The sequence below is a fragment of the Carettochelys insculpta genome, chromosome 30 (assembly GCF_033958435.1).
Source record: "Carettochelys insculpta isolate YL-2023 chromosome 30, ASM3395843v1, whole genome shotgun sequence".
Classification (NCBI taxonomy): domain Eukaryota; kingdom Metazoa; phylum Chordata; order Testudines; family Carettochelyidae; genus Carettochelys; species Carettochelys insculpta.
The window spans coordinates 5,578,098-5,602,522 of NC_134166.1; the positions used below are offsets into that span (position 1 = coordinate 5,578,098).

A 24,425-nucleotide genomic window follows, 5' to 3' on the forward strand; every position below is an offset into this window, starting at 1 on the left:
GACCATATATCATGCATGTGGCCAAGTTTCCCTTGGTTCTATAAAGTTTGTTTATAGCCACCAGTCCTAGCTCTGTTCTTTGCTGCTGTTTAGCTGCAGTTTACCCCAAATGTCTTCTAAGAACACAATGAGCAGTGGAAGTGTGGGTAATGTGCTTAAAAAAAAAAAAAGTACTGACCACCTCCTGTCGTCCAGAAGATTCTCTCATCCGGCACCAGTCAGGTTCCAAGGATGCTGGATGAGAGAGGTTCAACCTATACTAAGGATGGCTTAGCTAATTTGTGATACCTCTTTCAAAGATATTTTGTATCGGTGAGATCTTGGGAGCCCCACAGAGCTTTGAGTTAGCTGACCAAACGCAGTTGATTAATCATATTTGAGCATCACTCTGCCTTTCCGCTGATTGCATAAAGCAGACTGGGTAACTCCTTCTAATGTGCAAGTTGTCAGGATTTAAATGATGATTAAAGGTTTTTGTTCATTGATCTCAGTGTTTTACAAAAGAGATCAGAGACAAAAAAGGAGCATTGACTGTACCCAGTGTGTCAGAGCGATTTGATAGCAAACCCAGGAATAGAAGCAGCTCTCTTGATTCACAATTCAGTTCTTTATCCAGTAGGACACATTGCCTACAAACAGCTAGGGATTGAAAAATATGCTAGTCTGGCACGTACTATATTCAGTCCTGAGCCACTGCTTAGAAAGTTGTGCTATTTGGAGTGGGAGTGGTCAGAGTGTTCAGATCTAATCTCAGGACTCCCAAATCAGGAAAGCTGTGCAACCTGTTTTGCTGGAAAGACATGAGTCACTGTCCTGCTGTCCGTTTGGAACACAGGTATTTCCAGCAGTTAACAAATGCACATGGAAATCTAATTACACCAAACCTAATCTTTTTCTGCTGGGGCTCTGTGGTTAGGAATGTTTGCCGTGGGGCAGAGTAGCCCTTTAAGGCTTGCGAGCACCTTTTCCTGAGCAAACTCTGCAACATGACCTGGGTTGATGCCTTTCAGAGCTGAGCCCGGGAAGCTTTCAGTTTCATTTAGTTGGAGGACTTTTGTGGGACGGGACAAAGTGCCAAATATCCAAGACAAACCAGTGCGCTGCTCCCAACTGCAGGAAGGAAATAAACAGCTACAGTGCAGCACAAGTACTAATCAAGCAGCCCAAGGGATGTGTATTTATATCACCGTTCAGTGGCTCTCTTGTTTACTGGCTGCTGCTACGTTTCCTGCAAATTGAAGCCTCTTTAAACATCTCACATGGTTTTTCCCATACAGGGGAAGTGTAAATTGATGTGCTGTGTAGTCACTTTATACTTTCAGCAGCCTCATCTTCTGGGCTGACCCTGTACTTTATATATATATATATATATATATATATATATATACAAAGTCCTTCCACCAAGTAACTTCTGCACCACATTTGATCACCTTTTTGCTCACTCCCCATGAGGCCTTGTCTTGTTCCATATTGAGAGTCTGGCTCACACTGGCTTCTGTCTATATTTAGCTCCCCGAAGGGGGAGCTTATTTTTGGAAACAACAACCTTCTCTGACTAGTCTGTTTTCTCCTCAGTTTTCTAGACGGTAGTGGCAGTGGAATAGACGACAGTCCATCCACACAGTTTGCAGAGGTGAGTTGGCTTTTAATACTGACTTTTTTTAACTAGGTGACTTTTTTTTTTTTTAAAACCCTTAGTGGAGCATAAAATTTTCTTGAGATTTTAACCTTTTAAAAAAAAATTACATTCAGAGCCTGGCAGTCGTGAAAGCGCGACTGAGCTAGGAACATGCAGATAGGAGGTGGATATGTGACTGACTTCGGCTTGGTTTACACTAAGCAGGTAATCAGCTGCAGATACGCAATTCTAGCTACTGCAGTTAGGTAGCTAGAATTGATTTATCTGCAGTCAACTTCCCCAGCCGTCTACACAGAGGGAGGTTGACGGGAGAAACTCCCCTTGACCTCCCTTACTCCTTGCAATATCCAGTACAGGTGTTGACTGCCTACCCCAGAGAGTTTGATTTCGTGTATCTCTACCAGGCAGGAGAAATAGAGCTCCAGAAGATCCCCGTAGCATAAACGTGCCCTCGGACTGCTGTCTGCTAGAAAGCAAATCAAACCTTAAATATATCACTGTTAGCTTTCCTGGATGAGAGCTTTTCTGGAGGTGGTGGTGATGTGGTAGAGGTCCAGTTATTTACAGAACAGATGGACTCCCTGCCCAAAGAGATTCTCCTTCTGGATACACAGCAAGAAGATCCAGTGTGACCTGGAGTGAAATCTTGGTCCCGTTACAGACAATGGGAGTTTTGCCATTGGCTACAGCTGGGACAGGATTTCACCTGTAATCTTTCAGGAGGTCTGTGTAGGAGGCTTCATGAACCTGATGGTGCTGAGGACGGCTTTGAAGTTAATGGCTTGGTGCATTAAAGCAGAACAGCTCCAAGCACACAGCATGTCACGACCATGAACTCAAAGCAAATGATAATGTGGGGCGATGGGAGCAGCAGCTGCCGAAAGAGCGAAGGAGGCATGATCCAGGTCCCCAAAGTTCTCAAACAGTTGTACTGGTGACCCTTTTCACATAGCGCACCTCAGAGTGCGACCCACCCCGGATAGATTGAAAATACCTGTATTATGTATTTAACACTATTATATTTGCTGGAGGTGAGGTGGGGTTTAGAGGTGGAGGCTGACTGCTCATCACCCTCCTCCCCAAGTAATACACTTGCAATCCCCAGAGGGGTCCTGACCTAGGAAAACCCCTGGCCTAGGGGGTGTCTGCAGCAATTCCCTTCTTTCCCCCTCACGTATCAAAGAACGACACTGATGGGACCCAAAAGTGGCTTCTCCAGTCGTCTCCTGCTGGAGGGGGCACTGGGAGGCAGAAGGAGATAAAAATGTGAGAGCGATCACTCTGGGTCAGACCAAAGGTCCATCGAGCCCAGTACCATGTCTTCTGACAGTGGCCAGTGTCAGGTGCCCCATAGGGAATGAACAAAACAGCAGTCAGCAAGTGCTCGATCCCTCTCCTGCTGTCCTGTCTGAGCATCTAGTAGTCAGAAATGTGGGGACACCCAGTGCGTAGGCCTGACCACTTGGCTAATAGCCTTTGATGGGTCTGTCTTTCATCAGCCTATCTCACTCAGTTATAGTTTTAGCCTTCACCACTGCAAGGAGTTGCACAGGTTGGTTGTACATTGTGTCAAGAAGTACTTCCTCTTGTTTGCTTTACACCTACTGACTTTACAGGGTGACCTGGGTTTTGTGTTATGTGAAGGTGTAAATGACACTTCCTTATTTGTTTCTCCACCCCATCTGTGATTCATCCACCCCTTCCTGCCTCCCTGTTCATCTCTCTCTCTCTCTAAGGTGGATGGTCCCAGGCTTTTTTGTTTCTCCTCATGTTAAAAGTGCATCAACAGGAGAAAGGCTGGCTGGAGCTGGGGCTTTTGATGTTGCCAGTCACCGTAAATGGTAAAGGTTCCCATGCCTGTACTAGGTGTGGGAGGGCCCATTCCTCCTGTTCTGGCCCTTCTGTAGGATTAGAGGCTGCTTACCTTCCACCTCATGGCTCTTGGCCTCAGTGCTAGACACCTGGGGGCAGGGAGGCAAGGCCCCAGCCCGGGTGGATCCAAGCCATCATGATGCAACACCCAAGTCCCTGTGCAGTGCAGCCTTAGCATGCCCAGGCTCCAACCCCGGGCACCTGAGCAGTGTGGTCCCCAGCCTGGCCCTGGGGATCCAGCAATCAGGCAGCTCAGTCCCCTCGCCCTAGCTAGCCTTGAGCTTCCCTACCCCAATATCCTGCCCTAATGCCATCTCCCTGCCACATGTCTGCCCTGAACCCGCCTCCACACCCTTACATCTAGCCCTGACACATGCACTCCACCCCTCCTGCTCTGAGCATCCTCACACCTCCCAACCCCCACCCTTATTCCTGAGCCCCCCCATATTCCTATCCCATCTTGAGCGCCCCCCACACGCCACACTTAAATTTCTTATATGTACTGTCATGTTGCAGACCATGCAAAGACGAAGTGCTATACGACCCTACCTATAAGAAAAATACATTACTTTCCCAGTGGCGCATATGGAGACTGTTCTGTGCCCTTGATCATTTTTGTTGACGCGCTCTAACTTTTCTGAGATGGAGTGACCAGAATGGCATGCGGTGCCCCAGCTGTGGGGGTACCAGGGATTTTGTGTAGTGGCGTTTTGGTGGCAAAATGACCTGTTCATGTTGGAAGACTAACAGCGTTGGAATAGAGGATTACTTAACACTTCCTGTTGTAGTTGATAATCATTACTTTACAGGTCCACCTATGTTGCAATAAAAGATCTGCAGCAGTGGGTCTCAAAACCCAGGTCACTGACTCAGGCTCACGGGCTTAGGCTGGGGGTTAAACAAAGCAATGTAACTGTTTGGGCTTTGACTAGAGTCTGGGTTCCAAAATCAGGTGACAAGAGAGAGTCTGAGTTCTGGAGCTCCAGCCCAAGCCCAAAGTGGAAGGTCTATATCAGTGTCTCTGGTAAGCTGTGCGCTTCAGCGGCCACCCAGGAGAGATTCAAATGCCCCAGCTGATTAACAGAGTGCTCACAGCCGGTTACTCCTGGCAGCATGTGTTTCTGCAGGTGGTGCACTTCTGCAGATGTATGGATATGCATGGCAAAATTTATCCCACATGTGAATGGAAAAATTTAAAGGAAACATTGGTCTACCCTGTTATTTTTTTGCCTCGCAAGCTGAGCCAATTGATCCAAGTCCTGAAACTTGGTGCTGTGGGTTTTTCTTTTCAGTGTAAACACACCCTAAGTACAAGTGCATACCAAAGTAAACTGGCTAAAATAATTAAAACTTGTAGTAGATAAGACTTTTCTTTAAAAAAAAAAAAAAGCTTTATTCCTTGGATGGTTCTCAGCTGTCTGTATAATGGAGCATTTGCTTTAGAAGAGCCCTTTGTAGCCATGCTGATAAATAAAGCCACAAAACGTGGGCAGGTTCTGCCTTCTGAATACACGGAAGCTTAGCTAAGTCTGTAATTCTCTTCTTCAGTCACCGCTGTATCAGTGCTTAGAATGTCAAATCACCCTTAGAGCCTGGCAGTGGCAGGTTGAGTTAAGGCTGTTGTTAGCTTTGGACGCCCTTGTTTTAAAGTGCTATTGCAGTCATAAAAGGGACTTGATTATACAAAAAGGAAATCACTGAGAGCTGCATGTTTTCCCTCTAATTCTCAGTGTAATAAGCTTATTCATCAAAAGACAAATTTTCCAAACAGCAGCATCTCAGACTACCCTATCCAGCTGTGTTCTTTCTGCATCTGATGCCATCCTGAGTCATAAAGATGTTGGCTGCAGATGGACTGCTGGGTTCTACCCCAGAAGAAACTTATTCATCAAAAGATGAGTTTTATAACTAGCATCATCTCAGCCTCCCCTAACCAGCTGTGTTCCTTCTGCATCTGACACCATCCTAAGTAATAAAGATTCTGCAACCAGAACTTGTGTGGCAACACTGCTTCATGAGGCATAATGGAAAGTAACTGAAATGATTTCATTTCATTGTGGACGAGCCTAGCTGCATTTTCTTCAACAAAGTTCCAGCTCAGTTCTAATTCTAGACCAGGTGTTTCATAAAATCATAGAACACTAGAATTGAAGGGACCTCAAAAGGTCATCAAGTCTAGTCCCCTGTATTCACAGCAGGAACAAGCACTATCTAGACCATCCCTGATGGGTGTCTGTCTTAATCTGCTCTTAAATATCTCAAGTGATGGAGATTCCACAACTTCTCCAGGCACTTTATTCCAGTGTTTAACCACCCTGGCAGTTAGGATGTTTTTCTAAGTGTCCAACTTAAACCTCCCTTGCTGCAGTTTAAGCCCATTGCTGCTTGTCCTACCCTTAGAGGTGAATCACAAAGCAGATCCTTATCTTGGTTTTATTTTTTTACTTCCCCTCTCTCTGGCCCCATCTTCCTGAAGCTGGGTTGAACCTCACTAGTCTGGCACCTTCAGGACCTGACCGGTGTTGGACTAGAGGATTTGCTGGACTATGGGGGGCAGTATTGTCTAGCAGCATTACCAACACTCCCACTGCTTATTGGGCTCTGAGAAGACATTTGGGGTTAAATAACAGATGACACTGAAATCAAGAGAAGAAAGTGGAGACGGCTGGGCCACGCTCTCAGAAAACCATCATCCAGCAGAGTCTGTCAGGCTCTCACATGGAACCCACAAGGAAAATGCAAAAGAGGAAGACCTCGGATAACATGGAAAAGGCCTACTGAGACTGAAGGACAAAAATGGGGGAACTTCTGGCGTCAACTAGACAGAGTGAAGAGGAGGAGACTTGTAGCTGTTATGCTTCACTTGGAGTACAAGAGTTTAAGTCAAGTCGCAGCTAAATAACAGCACAGAACACTCAAAACCAGGACTGGCAGCTGGAAACAAACTTTATGGGACCCCAGGAAGGTTGGCTGCATTCATGATAAGTGTCTGTCTGGCTAATTAAAATCATACCAGATTACAGATGCTGCTAAACAAGAGAGTTCAGGATTAAAGAGGGTCAGCCTGCCGTAGTAAAGGTTTTATAAACTGAGCAATTTAAATAGACAAACGATGGAAATTAACACAAAAAGAAGCTGCAGTTTCCCACTTGGACCCTATGATGACAAGGTGTTGGTGAAACATGGATGGTAAATATGCTGAAATTTTGATTTCCTCCTTAATATGCGTTCTGTAGTATATGTGTCTTGTTCTGCATCTCAACATGCAGCTATTTCTGATGTCCTTTTCTAGTGATGTGTCTAGATCTTCAGTGATGCATCCAGTGTAAAAGCTACCTGCTTCTGCTTCACACAGGTAGCTCTGCATCTGATAGTACTTGCTTGGTTACACATTCTGAAGTCTTTCATAAAAATCTTGTTTTTAAAACCTTCTGTGCCTTTATAGTAACAGAGTCTCCATTGCTAGTGTCTGAGCTATTTTGAACCACAGGCTTGTTGAGCTGCAAAGAGGCTTCCTCAAAATGCAATAGAAACAAAACTGATTTTGCGGCCTAAGATTGGAAGATAACCCTGTGGGGTTTGAGTGCTGCTTTCAGAGGTCTAGGCAAGGAGAACGGAGAGATGCCCTGGCTTCATGAATGTCTGCATACACCCCACTTCTTTCCTGCAAGCTGGCAGCAGGGAAGTGGAGTCAGATGTGCTGCATAATTTCATTGGCTACCTCTGTGCAAAAGACGCACCTGAGCCGTGCATTTCAGCTTACTGAAGCAGATAGTCACAGAACCAACAGCTGCTCAGTTTAGTAAAGCAACAGGTGGATTTCGGCAGCAAAAGCAACAGGTGCAAGAACAAATGGAGCATGCAATGGCGGTGGTATAAACAAGTGCCCATCTCCTAAGCTCCCTCTGGTGGCTTCGGAGCACCCCCGCAAGTGGACCCTTTGCCTTAGTTTCCCTTGGGTACCTCAGGGAGTACACTTCAAGCTCTTCCTTAAATGGCCCCCAACATGAGCGGTGGTTTGTTACAAAATGCTTGTGCAAACAATCTCTAACAAATGCCCCAGAACTAGAGTCCCCACCACCCCCACTGCATCTGGTCCTTGTTCTCCTCACCGCCCCAGAATCTTCCATCACAGCCAGATTCCTTTTCTTTCCCATTCGTTCCCTGTGGTACCCTGCCCATTCTGTAGAGGTGCAACCCAGCATTTCCCAGCAGGAACTCCCACACCTCTCTGCTGGGAGCATCCTTCACTGTTCAGCTCTCTCTGCCTTCCTCATGGCCATGCTGTCCAGCAAGGAGATGTTTACTGGTGAGCCCCTCTCCCACTCCTCCTGTCTTCACCCTTCTCTGGCCCTTGGTTCTGTAACCTCCAGGCACCTCCCTTTGCTGCTCCTTTGCCTTCAACTTTCTGGCTCGGGGACACCAGCCAACAAATCCTGGGCGGTGCCCCAGTCCCAGAAACCACCATCTCCATCTGGCAGCTCACATCCCCAGCATGAGTCCCGTACTCTCACTTGCCTCTCCAGATGCTTCTCCACCCTCTCACTGGGCTCTGGAGCCAGATCAGGAGAGCTGAGCCCAGCTTTGCTGCATGAGCCAGCTAGCCCATTGCAGAAGGACCAGGGTCCTGTTGGTTGTTAGCCAGAAAGCTGGGCTGAAGCACATCAGTGGGTCCTTCAAAATACATCACATCCTCTGACCTGGAATATTGCTTGTTGGCCATTAGCGCCACGGCTGTTTTCTGTTGCCAAGACAGTGGCTGAGTTGTCATCCAAGCGAAGAGCAAAACGTACCCTTCTGTTTCTAGGAAACCTGTCAGAGGAGGACTTGAGAGCTCATGCTAATTAGTCATGCTGATTTTGTAGCCCTCTGCGAGGGTGGTATAATCCCCATTTTACAGCTGGAGGAACAGAGGCATGGGGAGGGCAGCGTGGCTTTCCAAACACAGTGATGGGTGTCTTAACTCTTGGGCCTCTGCCCTGCCCACTAGAAGACTCTTCCATGTTGTTTAATAGGGTGTTTTTCATCAGCGTTACTCAGAGCAAACCTCAGTGCAGCAAAGGTAGTTGCAGTGTTGCTGCTCTCCCCTTGCCATTAGCCGAAGAGCTAATAAATCATCTGCTGCAAGGTCAGGAAGGTAAAAGAACAGCTGATCCTCCCTGGCCCTTCCGCCAGCTGACTGGGAAGCACACACAAGTGACTGTCTCCCTCCAAAGCGGTCGTGTTCGCTCGCTCTCTTTGGTAGACTGAGGTTCCGTCTCGAACTGCCTGAACATGCGACTTTCATGGCATGGTATTGTCTCCCAGTGTGCATCTGCCAGCCTCCCTCTGCAGCCAGTTTGAAGGTTAGCTGCAAGGCTTTTCTGCTTGGATTGATTCTCCCCTAGTCTTTCTCCTCCATTTATCTTTCTCAGCTGCCCCCTCTCCGTTTTGCCAGCTGCATCAATAACGCTGTTACCTATTTTCCCCCAGAGCTTTTAAAGTACTTCAGAGATGGGGGCAAAGTACAGATGGGGAAACCAAGGCACAGAGCAGTTAGTGACTCCCCAAGATCACACAGTAAGCCAGTGGCAGAGCCAGGATCAGAACCCTTGTCTCTAAGGTCCCGGTGGAGTGCTCTGTCTGCTAGTTTACACTGCCTGCGAGCCTAGCACTTTGAACGCTGCTCTGAATGCCGGTTAAGTATGAGGGATACTGTTTGAGTTTCAAAAACAAACGTATTCTGCTTTGATAGCTGCACACAAAACTGCCAGGAAAGAATCAACAAATTAGTCTAATCGTGGGGTGATGCACCTGATTAGTGTGGGCTAAATTAAGCCGGTTGCCATGGTTCCCAGAAAATGTCTGGCAAGCTGTCTAAATTTGCTCAGTTGCTTTCCTCAGGATGACTTTGTTTCCTCCTCCTGCACGCTGTCTGCTTGATGCTTTAAAAAGTTTTGCTGAAAGGTGGCTCTTAATCAAACAATTTTTTGACAGTTATGGGGCCCTGCCGCTTCCTTCTGTCTAGTTCCCCAGGCCTGGCACAACCTTGCAGCCCCATTTTGCAGTATGCGAAGATTTTTCTGTAGCAGCGATTGCAGCTTCTAAAGCAGGAAGCCAGAGGTGATAGTAGTAGCCTGCCCAGCTGGAGTCCTGTCATGTGTCTCTGGGGTTGGGTTTTTTTCAGCCTGTGATTTGTAGAATATTACCTATGGGGTAGCAGTGGCTTCTGGTGACCTTTGCTGGCTGGTATTTTCTGTGTAGTGAGTCTCTGATTACTTATCTGCTGGGCAGTATTGCCTAGTGGATAGAGTGTTGGACTAAGTCTCAGCAAACCTGCTATATAATCTTGGACAATTCGCTTCCTTTTGCTGAGCCTGTTTTCCCGCCAGCCTTTTGCTGTCTGTTGGGACAGTAATGCCATGAAGACCTTGCAGCGTGTGTCTGTGTAGCACTTAGAACCCCCACAGAAGATCAGCTGCAATGAGCATACAAACAAGTACGTTCATGACTTGCACCATCTCAGCTGGCCCCATTTGCTGCAAGGTCAGGAACTGCTAAGAGGAAGCTGAGCTGTTCTCCTCTCCCTCCAGCTGAGGCAGGGAGCTTGGCGTACGTGTGTGTGTGGGATCGTGCTCTGCCTGCACAGTATCTGCTCTTAGAATAAATAGAGATGGACAGTCTCCAGGGATGTCAGTCTAGTACTTGTCACTGCTATAGTGCTCATTTTTAAAGCGCTGTTGTAAACCCACCGGCTTGAAAATCCCAGTGCTGCTGTCTTTCAGCCCTGCAATTACGAGTGTCTGGTATTTCCCCCTTGTGTCCTGTCTCCCTTGGAACAGCACAAGCCTTGTCTTTTGCTACAGAAAGAATCTGAAAACCCCTTGCAGCTTTCCAACCTCAGAGATGATCGTCCTCTGTTTAACCCTTCAAGAGAAACAGTGGTGATAGGGTCCTTACGCTGCTGTCACCTTAAGCCACCATTCTGCCCGGGGGGTTTTTGTTCCGTGATGTGTTTTAACAGCCTCAGCAGAGAAGCCAACAAGGGGTGAGGTGGAGATGGGCTGCTTGTTTCATTTGCTACTAAACATCAGCCACCATCCAGGGATAGCAGCTTCAGGCTCTATCAGCCTAGGTTAGAGTCAAGCCGATGATTAAGTGGAGAGAGGTCCCGTTTCTGCTTCTGCTCCTTGAGCCCTCCAGCCCCTCCTGAAATGTATTTAAAGCAGGTCTTCCTAACACCCTCTGCATGTGTGTGTTTGTGTCTTGGCTTCTTAACAGTTCTGGGACCACTTGGACCACACAATGCTATTCCCAGACTTCAGACCATTTCTGAGCAGCAGCTCACTGGATCAAGACAGCAGAGACAACGAAAGGGGCCATCAGGCACATGCGGATCTCTGGGGACCAAGCAGACCCCCGCGGCTGCCCATGACACGGAGGTACAGGTCCCGGGGCAGCTCCCGTCCTGATAGGTCTCCGGCTATTGAAGGGTAAGTGGTGAGACTTTCAGCCTACTTATCCCAGCTTGTTTTGGTCTCCCTCCTGCTCAAGCTGCCAGACTTCCCAGAGTTTTCTATCCCTCTGCAAACTAAGGCTGCATGACCTTGGAGACCCAGCTGGAGCCACTCCTGAGTTGGGTGCTAAAGAGATGCCCCTTGGGATGCCCCAAGAGTGCTGCCAGCATGAGACCAAGAATGAATACCAGTCATGACTAGCGTTCGCTGTAAGCTGAGCACTTCTACAGACGCTCAGGAGAGAGTCACATGCTGCCCAGCTGATCAGCAGAGCTTCCACAGTGAGGTTTTGTTCCTATTGCTGGTGCACATTCACACAAGCCTCAGTGCACAGAAAAAAAATTATGCTGCACATGAATGGAAAAGATTAGAGGGAACATCAGTTGTGACCTCCGAATCCCTGAACAGCAGCATGATGCTCTCCTGTTAGATTGCAGAATTCCCTTCTCCTCCACACACACCTCCCCTATCATCTTCATTCTTAACACTATGGGCCTGTGGTGGGTTTAGAGGACAGCAGTAGTACTGGGTCAGAGTTCTTACCTTGATAAAGTCCCAAATTGGTGCCCCTTCATCAGAAGGGAATCCCAGTGCGTATTTCCATCTTAGCCTGCTCTAATTGTCCCCAGCTGCTGCCATTCCGGAGCACAAGCTTAAAGCAGGAATTGTGAAAGTGCTGAACCAGGAGTTGTGAAGTGCTAAGGGAAGGTGCTTGGGCAGTTGTGGGGCATGCTGAGAGGGAGGTACAAGAGCTCTTGTTTGGAAAGGGGAAGGCAGGCAGATAGTTGCCTGGAAGGAGTGAAAGAAGTGGAATGGTCTTTTTGGCTTTCTAACCAGCATTCCCTCTCTTTTTCCCATCCCATCAGCAGAATAAATTTTATTTGCATTGAGGCATGTGTGGATGTGCACCACCCATATAAACACATGTTGCTGGCTGTGGGTAGCTGTGGGCACTCTGCTAATCCAGCTGAGCAGCACCTGAATCTCTCCTAGGTGGCTATTGAAGTGCTCAACTTCTATGGGAGCACTGCTCCTAATTCCCCTGGGTGGGCATGTACTTGGCCCAGAGGATACAGAGAGCTAACACAGTAACAGGGCAAGGACATCATGTGGTCACAAGTCTCCATGCTGCATCTGGTGCTGCTACAGTTGCGGGAGGATAGACTTTGAGTCACTGAATATCCCAAGAAACTAGGGCCCAGATTTTTAAAGGGGTTTCAGCATCGCAGGGCTCGGCACTTCAGTGCCTTCCTGATCTAAGGAACCTAAATCTCCTTTTCAAAAAATGGATTTAGACACTTAGAAGCCCTTTTGAAAATGAGATGTAGGCTCCATAAACCAGTTAGGCATTGCAGCCCCTCTAATCCTTAAAAACCTCGACTGGCTTAGCTCTGGTTCTTTTGCCTTACCAGCAATTTCCATTACTCAGAGGATGAGATAGTGAGACATGAGGTCTCCTCCGATCCAGGACATGTAATTTAAAACTCCAGATTCCTCCAAGAATCAGTGCACACTATTGCCTGAATTGAACATTTTCTCTTCCTTTAATCTCCTTCCCCACAGCAATGAGAACTATTGGTGCAGGGACATGAGTTGGTGCCCTAGAAATCTCAACACTTTGCTTTCCCTTCCCGACCCCGTACACCGGAGAAGTTTGCATTGCTTTAACATGCTTCCTTCCTCCTATCTGTTGTGCTCGCTCTCGGAGGAAAGATTTACAACCACCACTTCCCAGAAGCCTGGCTTTCAGAGGGAGGGACCAGCTGCTAATTTTGGGAGGAGCTGGTGCTTTGCTATCCTCCCCTTACTACAATGTTGTTACTTGCCTGTGTGGTTTTTTCTCCTAATGGATTTGCTCAATTTTTTTAACCCTTTCTTCTTAACAGAATAATACAGCAGATCTTTGCAGGGTTTTTTGCAAACTCCGCAATTCCAGGCTCTCAGCACCCTTTTTCCTGGTGAGTAGCGAGCAGCTTTTAACACTCCCATCTCGGATCAGATTGTTGCAATAGACAAATGTTGTGCTGCAATCTGTTATGCCTATACAATAAATGGCACTGCACCATGGGATGGCTTTTGTGCTGTCAGATCTGTACTCAGATGAATGGCTTCATCTCTGGGATCCCACAAGGTAATGGGCTATATAAGTACAAGATCACTGCTGCTATTGGATTGAATTTCAGTGCAAGAAAATGTCAGCTTTGTATTGAGCTTGATGGAATTTCTCTTACTCTGTCCCTCTCCACAGGAGCGGAATGCTGCACTCAAATCCAGGTGATTATGCATGGGGACAGAGTGGCCTTGATGCTATTGTGACCCAGGTAAGACTTGCACATGTGGAGAGCCACCCCCAGTTCAGCTGCCCAAGTCTTATAGTCTGTGCCAGTAGGATTTTTGTATCTTTCACACTCCTCCCCTATCAATATCACTTCCTTCTATTGATAATCACTTCTTCGTGGATTTTAAAACCAGCAGGATCTGTTGAGTAGAGTGTATGCTTAAAATGTTTGCAGATGACACCAAGCTGGGAGGAACTGCCATCACTTTGGGCAGCAGGATTACAGTTCAGGGTGATGCTGACAAATTGGAGAATTTGGTCCAACAAAGACAAGTGCAAAGTGCTTCACTTAAGAAGGAGAAATCACATGTGTAACTACAAAATTGGGGGTAACTGGCAAGGGGGTCAGGCAGCTGAAAAGGATCTGGGGGTTATAACGAATCATACATTGAATATGAGTCACTAGTGTGATGCAAAAACAGCAAGAAGTTCTGTGGCACCTTATAGACTTAACAGATTTTTGGAGCATAAGCTTTCGTGGGCAAAGACTGTTAGTCTACAAGGTGCCACAAGACTTCTTGTGTTTTTGCAGATGCAGACTAACACGGCTGCCCCTCTGATAATTGGTGATGCTGTTGGTTAAAAGGTTAATATCACTCTTGGGTTTATTAACAAAAATATTGTCTGTAAGACACTGGAGGTAATTACAGAATCACAGGGCTGGAAGGGACCTCAGGAGGTCATCTAGTCCAGCCCCCTGCTTCAAGCAGGATCAACCCCTACTAAGTCATCCCAGCCAGGACCTTGTCCAGCCAGGACTTAAAAACCTCAAGGGATGGAGAATCCACCACCTCTCTAGGCAACGCATTCCAATGCTTCACCACCCGCCTGGTGAAGTAGTTTTTCCTAGTATCTAACCTACAGCTCTCCCTCTTCAACTTCTGACCATTACTCCTTTGTTCTGCCATCTGACACCACTGAGAACAGTTTCTCACCCTCCTTTTTAGAGCTCCCCTTCAGGAAGTTGAAGGCTGCTATTAAATCACCTCTAAGTCTTCTCTTCTGTAAACTAAACCCTGCTCTACTCTGTATTGGTGAGGGATCATCTGTATTACTCTGTCCAATTGTGGGTGCCACGCGTCTGGAAAGATGTGGACAAATTAGAGAGAGTCTGGAGGAAAGGGACAAAAATGATCAAAGGTTTAGAAAAGAAAAAGGGCATATTTAGGATTGAGAGAAGAGGACTGCAGGGAGGACTGGGTAAGTCTCTTCAAATACTCTACAGGCTGTTTTATAACAAGGACTCTGACTAATTGTTCTCCACGTCTGCTGAAGACAGAAGCTGCAGCAATGTTTTTAATGTACAGCAAGGGAGATTTAGGTTAGACATTAGGAAGAGTTTTCTGCCTCTAAAGGGAGCTAGGCTCTGGAACAGGCTTGCCAGGGAGGTTGCAGAATCCCCATTGTTGGAGGTTTTGAAGAACAGGTTGGACAAACTCCTGTCAGAATGGTTCTGCATCATCAAGGGAGGCTGGACTTGATGACTCCTTGATATTCCTTCAACACTACACATCTATGATTTCATGATTAGATCATCTCGTTTTGACTTTCTGTGTAGCATATGGTGTATAAAATTTCTTTGTTACCCCTGCATGGAGCCCAGTTACGTGTCTGAGTAAAACATCTCTTTCAGAAAGGCATCTGGTTATCATTTGAAGATGTCAAAAGATGGAAAATCCGCCACTTTCCTTGATGGTTTATGCCATTGGTTCATTACACTCACTGTTAAAAATTTAGGTCTTATTGCTAACGTGAATTTGTCTGGCACTGGATCTTGTTACACCTGTCCCCACTAGAGTCCTTTAGCATCTTGTGCCCATGTAGGTCCTTAAACTCCATCAGTAAGTGCTCTCTTGATCGTTGATAAATTAAACAGTTTCTTTAAGTGACTCACTGCCAGGCATTAATTCCAGCCCTCGGATCATTTTTGAGACTAATGATTTTTGGGAGCAGCTGATCCACAACCATCAGCTCACCTCAGTACCTGCTTTGAGAACATGTCTTGTTAGAGTTGCATCTGGTAATTTAGTGCAACTCTTGTGGTTTTGCTGTGACTCATCTCTGTTATTACCCCAAATGTCGTGGCACGAGGGGTTCCTGATTACGAATCAATGAGGCTGCTAATCCCTTTAAGCTATTTTTAGTGATAGTTGAGAACGCTCAGAGGGTGGAGTAGAGCTGGTTATGATAGTTTTTGCTTCATCTCTACTCAAAAAGGTGGATGGGTAGATGTCAGGGCCATGGGCCTCTCACCCCCATCTGCAGGCAGATGTGATTCTGAGCCAGCAGGGAGAACAGAAGGTTTATTAGTTGACAGGGACACAGTGTAGAACACACATCCCAGCGCAGAAACCAGAAGCCATCGATATAATCCATCTTGGGGAGAGGGCTAGAGCCAAGACCCTGGACCTCCCCCTGCCTCCCAAGCCAGCAGAGGCTCCCTCACTCCAGCAGCCTGGTCCAAAACCAAACCAGCCAGCAGAAGTGGGAAAACATACCCAAAAAGTTACTTGAATAAAAGTGCAGCAGCTTTCACTTCTGGATACTTGAATACAATCTTGATGTGGTGTGCGCGCACGCGCGCGCACACACACGTGTACTTTTACTCAAGTAGTTTTCTGGGGAGGCCCCAAAGCAGCCGCACCTTTACTCAAGTAACTTTTCCCACCTCTACTAGCCAGGCCCATGCCCTTGTCTTGCTTCCCCAGGCAAAAGGTGTCACTTTGCTGCACCCCCTCCCACGCTCAGGTTACAAATGGTATGGCTATTGTGTACCTGAGCAAAGCTGTTGCATGGAAATGCCCATCACTGGCTAGGAATTTGGTGCAGTGCCAAAGGAAACTGAGGCACGTCCACGCGGTTACTACAGGACACATGCAATATAACAAGGGGATTAAACTCCCCACAATCCCCACCTTGTCACAGCTCTTAGCACTGAGGGTGGAGCGGCTGCATCAGGATACTGGCTTCACAGGTCTGCTGCTGACTGGCTGATGCACCTTGGATGAATCTTCTTTCTATGCCTTGCTTTCCCCGGTATAGAACTGGGATCTATACCTCCCTGTGGGAATGAGGCTTAATTACTTCACTGCTAATTATTGGAGGCTCTTTGAGGGCTACCTGTGAAAGCAAACTTGGTAGTATTTCATCTCCTTGCTTTTCACAAGAGCTAATTTCTTGCTGTGTTGCTACCCGCAGGAACATTGTAAGTTCCCCACACACACCAACAAAAGGCAAACTATCTTCTTACCATTTGTTTGTACAACTGTAACGCTCCGATCCCGGTCACGTTAGGTTCCGTATAACAAAAAAAGCGGTCTGGCTTCAAGATTTCAGCTGTCTGCCGGAGTCCCTGATACCTTTTCTGCAGGTTCGGCTTTTATGTTCATAGTGCTACAAAAGCCTTGGAAGCTATGAATTATCAATTGCTTTCTGCTGTCCAGAACCTCTGCCTCTTAGCTTGAGGAGCCCAGAGTCGGTTCCTTTCCCGATTACCATCTTGCAAACTCTTATTTTGCTAAGAAGGGAACAGACGGGGCTTGCCAGGGAGCAGAGCCAGACCTCGGGAGGGTGCTGGCTTCCCTGTCTTGGGAAGGATGAGCAACCAGAACATTTTGCAACAGCCAATCTTGCTGCTGTTACCACACAGGCAACTCACGAGCATGGCTTGCAGGCCATCTGTCATCATTCGCAACTAGCCACGGCTCTGCAAACTGTATCTCACACACATCTCGCTCTCCTTCCCCAGAGCTTTCTCCAGTCAGCCCCCATCCCACCCGTCCGGGGGAGAGGGCATGGTGAGGGTCTCCTTATGGTCATCAGGGCCTATTTGCTGATGTCCCCAGCCCTCTATCTCACAAGCAGCAGTCTGGTTTCTGTTTGGACATGTAGCACCTCCTGGCTATGCCTGCATCTCATGTCTTGGGGCGGGGGGCAGGGGGGGGCGTGCAGAGGGGGGCAGGTATGTTCCCTGTAATTGTTGCGCTTGGGAGGCCATCCAGGAGAGAGTCAAATGCCACCCAGCTGATTAGCAGAGTGCCCACATCTGGCACCATGTGTTTCTGTTGGTGGGGCGCATCTGCACAGGCCTCAGTGCACATAAAATTTATTCTGCATGTGGGTGGAAAAAAGATTAGAGGGGACTTTGGGGAGGGGAGGGTAATCACACCAGTCATTTTATTGTTGTGTCATTACTGGGCTAGAATGGGACCTCTTGTGATCTCTCTTTGTGGCCTGCCCAAGACCTAGCACGTACAGAACTCTGCTGCGTAGCCTTTTATACCCGCCAACCAGCACAGTGACTTTCTCCAGCCCTGAGACATCACCTTTTCTCCCATTCAGTTCTATGTATGCCTCCATTTGTTCCAGCCTGCCCCTTGGGTTTTCTTTTCCTCCCCTCCCTGCTCATCCAGCTGTGGTGAGAGAGCCTTCTCCTCTGCAGTTTGTGCTGGGGGCAGCTACTTGCTTCCATTAAATTGGAGAAGCCACCTGAAAGCCTCCCTCTCCTGTAGCTGAGGAATAGCCTTAAGTCTGGTGCAGCTCCTGGTTAACCTGGCGGAGCAGTGTTGGGGCACAGCTCCAACAGAGGTGGTCTGCAAGCCCAGGCTGTGTTGTGTTGCTAAACTATGATGTATTTTCACCCCCTTACAGCTCTTAGGCCAGTTGGAAAACACAGGCCCGCCCCCAGCGGACAAAGAGAAGATCACCTCTCTTCCAACAGTGACAGTAACTCAGGAGCAAGTTGGTGGGTTAAATCCAATATCTGCTCTTTCCTCCTCTCTCTGATAATGGTTGTCATCCTGCTGCATGTCTCCTACCACTAGTGTCGTCCAGAGGCTCCAAAGGCTTCTCCCTTAAGCTTCCCTGCTCTCTCTGCTAATGATTAGTCTCTTGGCCTCCCCCAAGTGCCTGCTACCACCCTTTCAGCAGTGTTGTGTACCCTGCAACACCTGCTCCACCGTCTAGCTCAGTGGTTCCCAACCTGGGGTCCGCGGATCCCTGGGGGTCTGCGAGAGTATTGTAGGGGGTCTGTGGGGAAAAAAATATGATAAAAAAAAAAAAAGAAAGTTTTAAATAAATTGCAGCGTTACCATAATTTGTAAATAAATCTCTTCCAATCATGTCGTGAATGGCTGTCAAGCTCTGTGTTGTGGTTTCCTTTTTCATGCAATGAAGTGTACAGAGCGGCTAGAATGGGCCGTAGGGGCCCGTGACCGGTTTGTAGGGGCGGCTGCGGGTCTGCGAATGGCTGGGGGTGGAACTGGGATCTGCACGAGTGAAAAGGTTGGGATCCACTGATCTAGATGAACTGCTCCACTGCAGCGGAGGAGGTGTGTGTGATTTTTTTTAGCCCTGGAGGTTTTGCTGCCCAGTGTTGCTCACCACTTGGGCTCCCCTGATTCTGGAGGCCGGCCTGCTTTGATCCTTGGTCCCAGTTGCCTTGCAAAAGTTACAATGGGCTGAGCTGAATAAGTAGCAGACACTGGCTGGTGAAATCAAGGCTTTGGACTGACAACGTGGCATTCACAGTGCACATGATACGATGCATTTTTCCAGTCGCCAGAAACACGCCTTTTGCTGATTGGCGCGTTTGCTGCTTTGCTTTTAACTCCCCGTTTGTGTGTGTTCTGTGGGTCGCTGTCCAATGCGAGGGGGCTGGGGGTTGCAAGTCCCTTCTCTGTTCTCAGCTCTGGCTGGTAAATACAGCTCTGAACAAATTCCTGCTGAACTGTTCTAAATCATCTTTAATATGTGGATGTGAAGATCACATGGTCCTTTGGCAGACCTGATAGCAAAGGATTCTGGTTGTTTCATGGGTGCTTCTGGTTTCACAGTTAGCTCAGCAAGAGGGTTTGCTTGTGAGCCACACACTTCTGCAAACACACTAAGGCTAGACAGATCTACATTAGGCAACAAAGTCAATCCCAGATACACAGTTCCAGCTATGCCATTAGCATAGCTAGAATCGACATATCAGAAACACCTTTCTGCCCTAGTGTAGATCAGGGCTCTTCAGACTTGCGCCAGCATCCCTTACTCCACGCAATAGAGTGCCAGGGTGGATGGCCAAGCCCAGAGAGATGGATTTTTGCCATGTCTTAACACACGTGTCCAGAAGGTTGTCTGTGGCATGGCGATCTTCTCTTATAGACATGTCCTACGATGCAGTCAGGATACTTCCCTCCCACGAGGCCAGCCCCCTCCTCTCCCCCCGCAAGCTACTGTGTTTCCCCAAAACTAAAACTGTTCAAAACCACGCTGCTTAATTTAAAAAGTCTGTTTCCATGGTATCTGTTTTTTTTTCTGGATCTTTTTATATGCACGCGTTTGCTTCTCCTTTGTGGAGAGTGAGGAGGTGTGTGTGTGTGTGTATATGTCTGTCTCCTATATTGTATTGTCTCATGCAAAGCAGCTGCGGAGTTGGCCCTGTGTCTGTGAGCTAGCTGAACTTCTGTTGTGCTGCCAGGCAGCTGAGGTAGGAAATTACTGGTGTGGGTTCGGTGTCTCTGCTGGCAGAGGACAGGAGCTAGGAAATGCGCATTGGTGCTGGAGTTGCCGTGTCAGTGCAGCACGAGTGGTGTGATGGGAGAGCAGGTCTATGTCCAAATTGGGAGTGCTGCGCAGCCAGTGTGCTCTTTCCTGCGGAGGAAGAGTCACTAATCCTAACTATGGCAGCATTGAAGAATGAAAATAAGAATGGCTGGATGGGTGAGGTCAATGGTCCCCCTAGCCCAGGAGCAGGTCTTTCAACAGCGACCAGTGCCAGGTGTCCCACAGGGAATGAACAGAACAGGCAGTTGTAGAGTGATACATCCCCCATCATCCGCATCCAGGTTCTGGCAAACAGATGCCAGGGGCACTCAGAGCAGTATGGCATTGCATCCCTCCCATCCTGGCTAATAGCCATCAATGGACCTATCCTCCAGCAACATATCTTCCCTCCCCCACCCCGCCACTCCCACCCTCCCACTTTTTTTTTGAACCCTGTTATAGTTTCAGCTTTCACAACGTCCCCTGGTGGCGAATTCCACAGGTTGATTTGTGTTGGGTGAAGAACTACTTCCGTGTGTGTGTTTCATTGGGTGACCCCAAGTTCTTGTCTTTGCCGCCTTCTACACTAGGCAGGTAAGTCAATTGCAGATACACAATTCTAGCTGTGTAGCTAGAATTGACTTATCTGCAATTGACTTACCTGGCCGTTCACACAGAGGGAGGTTGACCCGATTTCTCCTGATGACCTTCCTTGCTCCTCCCCATAGTGAGGAGTAGAAGGGTCAACTGCTGACCCCAGACAGTTGGATTTCGCGCATCTCTACCAGGCGTGCAAAATCAAACTCCGAAAGATCAGCCCTGACTTTGTCAGTCTTCCCACAAGGGTGGAGTTAGCCACGGTGTGTTTCTCTCTGTTCCATACAAAAAAGTTTAGTAGACACGTAAAATGCCCTTTAATTTGATTTTCATTATCATTTGTCTTTTTGTGTCCAGCCTGGGAAACATTAGCTCTTGCTATAGGCAGTTTAGTCCCCAAGGGCCTACATTGGAAGGTCTTTAATAGTGCTTTCCAGGGCATTAACTATGTTTATAAAAAAAAAAAAAAAAAAAAAAGTCCGTTGCGGCTCTAACATCAAATCTAAGCTGGTCTGTAAGCTATTAAAATAACTGGGTTTTCTCCCTTCCCGTGTATGTGTTGAAGTCCAGCCTTCCAGAAACTTAGTAACTATAAAAGAAATTATACTAACAAAAAAAAAATTGAGAATTGACTACCCAAAGTCATAAAACCATCACTAAGATAACGGCAAAGGCATTTTAGAATGAGATCTCTACCAGCCCACGGCTTGGATCACCAAACACTGACACACGTGTGTAACTTCACACAGAAATCATGATCCAGCTCAGACCTGCTTCCCTAGTCCCCTCCTCCCTCTGCGTAGAATCTTTCTTCTCCCCGTTCCTGTGCTGAATCACCCCAGCTGCATTTAATCTCTGTTAGTGGAGGATATCCGGGTTGAGTGATGAATTCTCGTCGGGTACCTTTCAGCTGGGTAGGGCACTCTGTGCATAAAATTGTGCTAAGCACAAGAGACCTAACCAAATCCATACGCCTTCATTTCCTCGCCTCTGCTAACTCAGCCTTGCACCTCTTGAACTCCTGATAACTGTTCCCCACCTCAGCTCCTTGTGTCTGCATCCCTCTGGGAGAAAGGGTTTTGGGATCAGTGGGTGACAGTGGCTCTTGAGCCCCCAGTTTTGTTAAGGCTTTGCGTGTTTGTAACTAGATCTAGTGTGGATCAAGGTCTCTGCTGTGTCCACCATACTAACCCATCCCTTGTGTGCTGTCCTGCAGATATGGGTTTGGAGTGCCCGGTGTGTAAAGAAGACTATACAGTAGCAGAGCAGGTTCGACAGTTACCGTGCAATCACTTCTTCCACAGCAGCTGCATCGTGCCATGGTTAGAACTGGTAAGTGCGCATGTGCGAGAACCGCTGTGTTAATGTTGACTGCTCCTGGCTGTCTCCTGCCTCAGTCTTGAGAAACTGGTGTGCGTAGTGCAGTGAACACACTACCCATGCATTCATTTCAGGGCACAATCCTATTCCGCGTGCAGCCTTTGAAACGTGTCCATTTTGAAGCTGTGCTTCCAGCTGAAGAACAGAGGAGGCTTGGAGATACCACCAATGCGTTTGGGATGCTTTTATCTCAAATAAGTCCCCAGCTCAGATCCTGCTGATGCGAGTGGCAGATCGACTTGTGTCATCTTATGGCTGATGGTTACATGTTAAACAAGCTGGAGTCTCTGTCCTAGTAGAAAGTGTCCACTTGAAAACTTCCCCACACTTGCTATCATCCTGAGCTGAAGTCAGGGAAGAAATAAGTTTCTTTCCCCACTCTTGGGCATCCAGAGGCAGAGAGTGGGGGGAGTCTGCATGGCAGCCCAGTGTCTGCCTACTGCAGAGAGTATCTCTGCCTCCCCCACCTCTAATCCAACCCTGAGAAGTTACTGCATAAAGAAGCCTGGCTTGGGCCTGAGTTTCTTTGTGAGCAGAGTTTTGTCCCTGCACCTCTGTGCCTCAGTTTCACCACCAGCCCAATGGAGAGACTTGACCTCGGAGACTTGAAGGTCTAAAGGGACCGTTATGATCATCCTATATGACTTTCTGCACATCACCCACCTGCTCCTGTAACAAACCCTGTTCCGCTGGTTGAGTTACTGAAGTAACTCAGAGTTCTCCCTGTCTTGTGTCCCAGCACCAGCTGATGGAGATATTTGCTCTTAGCAGTCGCAGATCCCCTCTACATGCCGTTGTAGGTGGCCAGCTCATCCCCCCTCACTCCATAAATGCATCAAGCTCAGGCTTGAAGGCAGTTGGGTAGTTTGCATCTTCTGGAAGTCTGTCTCAAAACTTCACTCCTCAGATGGTTAGAAACCTTTGTCTGAACTTACCCATGCCTGGTTTTGTATCTACATATTCTTGTGCCAACAAGGGCCTTTGATGTCAATAACTCCTCTCCTTCTGGGTGTTTAGTCTGCTGATGGATTCATAGAGAGCAAAGCTCTTCCCTCAGCCTTTGTTTGGTCAGATTGTGCAGATGAAGCTCTTTGAGTCTTCCCTCATGAGGTAGCTTTTCCACTTTCAGATCATCCCAGTAGTCCATCTCTGCACATGTTCGTTGGTGGCGAGGGGGACTGGAATTACACACAGCATCTCAGATGACAGCTCATCAATGTCTTCTTTAACGATACTAACACTTCCCGGTCTCTACTGGCGATAGTTCTGATGCATCCTAGGACCTGTTTTACAGCCGTGTCATGCTGGTGGCTCAGAGTCATTCTGTGATCAACCATTACACTTAGGTCTTTCTCTTCCTCTACCTTCTTCCAACTGATCTGTCCTCAGCCTATAGCAAACAATCTCGTAGCTAGTCCCTAAGTGCATGACTTTGCCCATTACATTTCACCCACTTTCTGTTGACTCCAGTTTACAAAGTTGTCCAGATCATCTTGCGTGGTCCTCCTCCTCCTCCTCCTCTGCAGGTTTTATTAGCCCATCCTGACTCTTTGAGCTGAGGTCAGTAATAAAACTTTTAAATCCGATAGGCCTCCAAGCTGATCTGTGAGGACTTGGACTTACTTTGACTTACACCCTTGTACTCTGGGTGGAGCATAGGTCATCTACAAGCCGCCTGCACTTCATTATGTCTTGGGACAAAACTCCTAGCTGACCCCAGGAGTACCCCAGTTGTTGTCCTTCAATCTCAGCAGATCTTTGCATTTTCCTTGCAAACTCCATTGGAGAGCTTGGTGGACTATGCTGGTTGATGGTTTTCTGTGTGTGGCCTAACCATCCACACTTTCTTCTCTTGATTTGAACGTCCAGTGGTTCGTGTTCTGCTCTGTTCCAAAGCTCCTCATTCTTCTTCGAGTGTCCCCATGGGTGCTCCACATTAGGTGTCGGGCTCGCCCGGCGCCGCAGATCGGATCTTCCAAGCAGTTTCTGCCGGACCGCGCATGCGCCGGTGCGCGCCGCTCCCCCGTGCGCTCCCGGCCATGTGCGCGATCCGGTCCCCGCCAGTTCCTCTTAACCGCCGTCGGCTGCAGACAGAATCCAACTAGGCTAAGGCCAAGTAGTGTATTCAACGACTTTATCTGTTTTTTCTTAAAGTTTTTTTCAGGCACTTAGGAGCCGGTTGTTATTTTGTAAAAAAAAAAAAAAAAAAACAACGACGAACAAGCTAGGAGAGGGACAGCTCAGCCAGTCCCAGTAACAAGCGCCTGAGGCCAGGAGCTAGGGCTATCAGCCCTCCTGCTAAGGCAGGCCATCGGACGGGGAAAACGGCACAAAGAAGGTGCTAAGTACCCACTTAAAAACTCAAAGACTCACCAACAATGTCCTCTTCAGGCTTTAAAAAAAAAAAGAAAAAAAAAAATGCTGCTTCTTGATAAGGCCCTCCAGCCAGAAGCGCCGGAGCGGCCGCAGCAGGAGGGACCCTCCGGGGCCCTTAAAAGGAAAGCTGCCTCCCTCACTCCATCAGCGCAGAAACGGAGGAAAGTATCTCCAGCCCGATCCCTGCCGGCAGCAA

At 47.8% G+C, this 24,425-nt stretch overlaps 1 protein-coding gene across 1 annotated transcript in view; it reads left to right on the top strand.

Moving 5' to 3' along the window:
• RNF115 (ring finger protein 115) overlaps nt 1-24,425 on the top strand; it is a 60,347-nt gene that overhangs the window by 22,867 nt on the left and 13,055 nt on the right. Inside the window, exons 3-8 of the mRNA XM_074980521.1 lie at nt 1,576-1,633; nt 10,772-10,983; nt 12,894-12,965; nt 13,256-13,328; nt 17,996-18,089; nt 21,690-21,805. Of these exons, the coding sequence (XP_074836622.1) occupies nt 1,576-1,633; nt 10,772-10,983; nt 12,894-12,965; nt 13,256-13,328; nt 17,996-18,089; nt 21,690-21,805 (625 nt within the window). The remainder of the gene's footprint in view (nt 1-1,575; nt 1,634-10,771; nt 10,984-12,893; nt 12,966-13,255; nt 13,329-17,995; nt 18,090-21,689; nt 21,806-24,425) is intronic.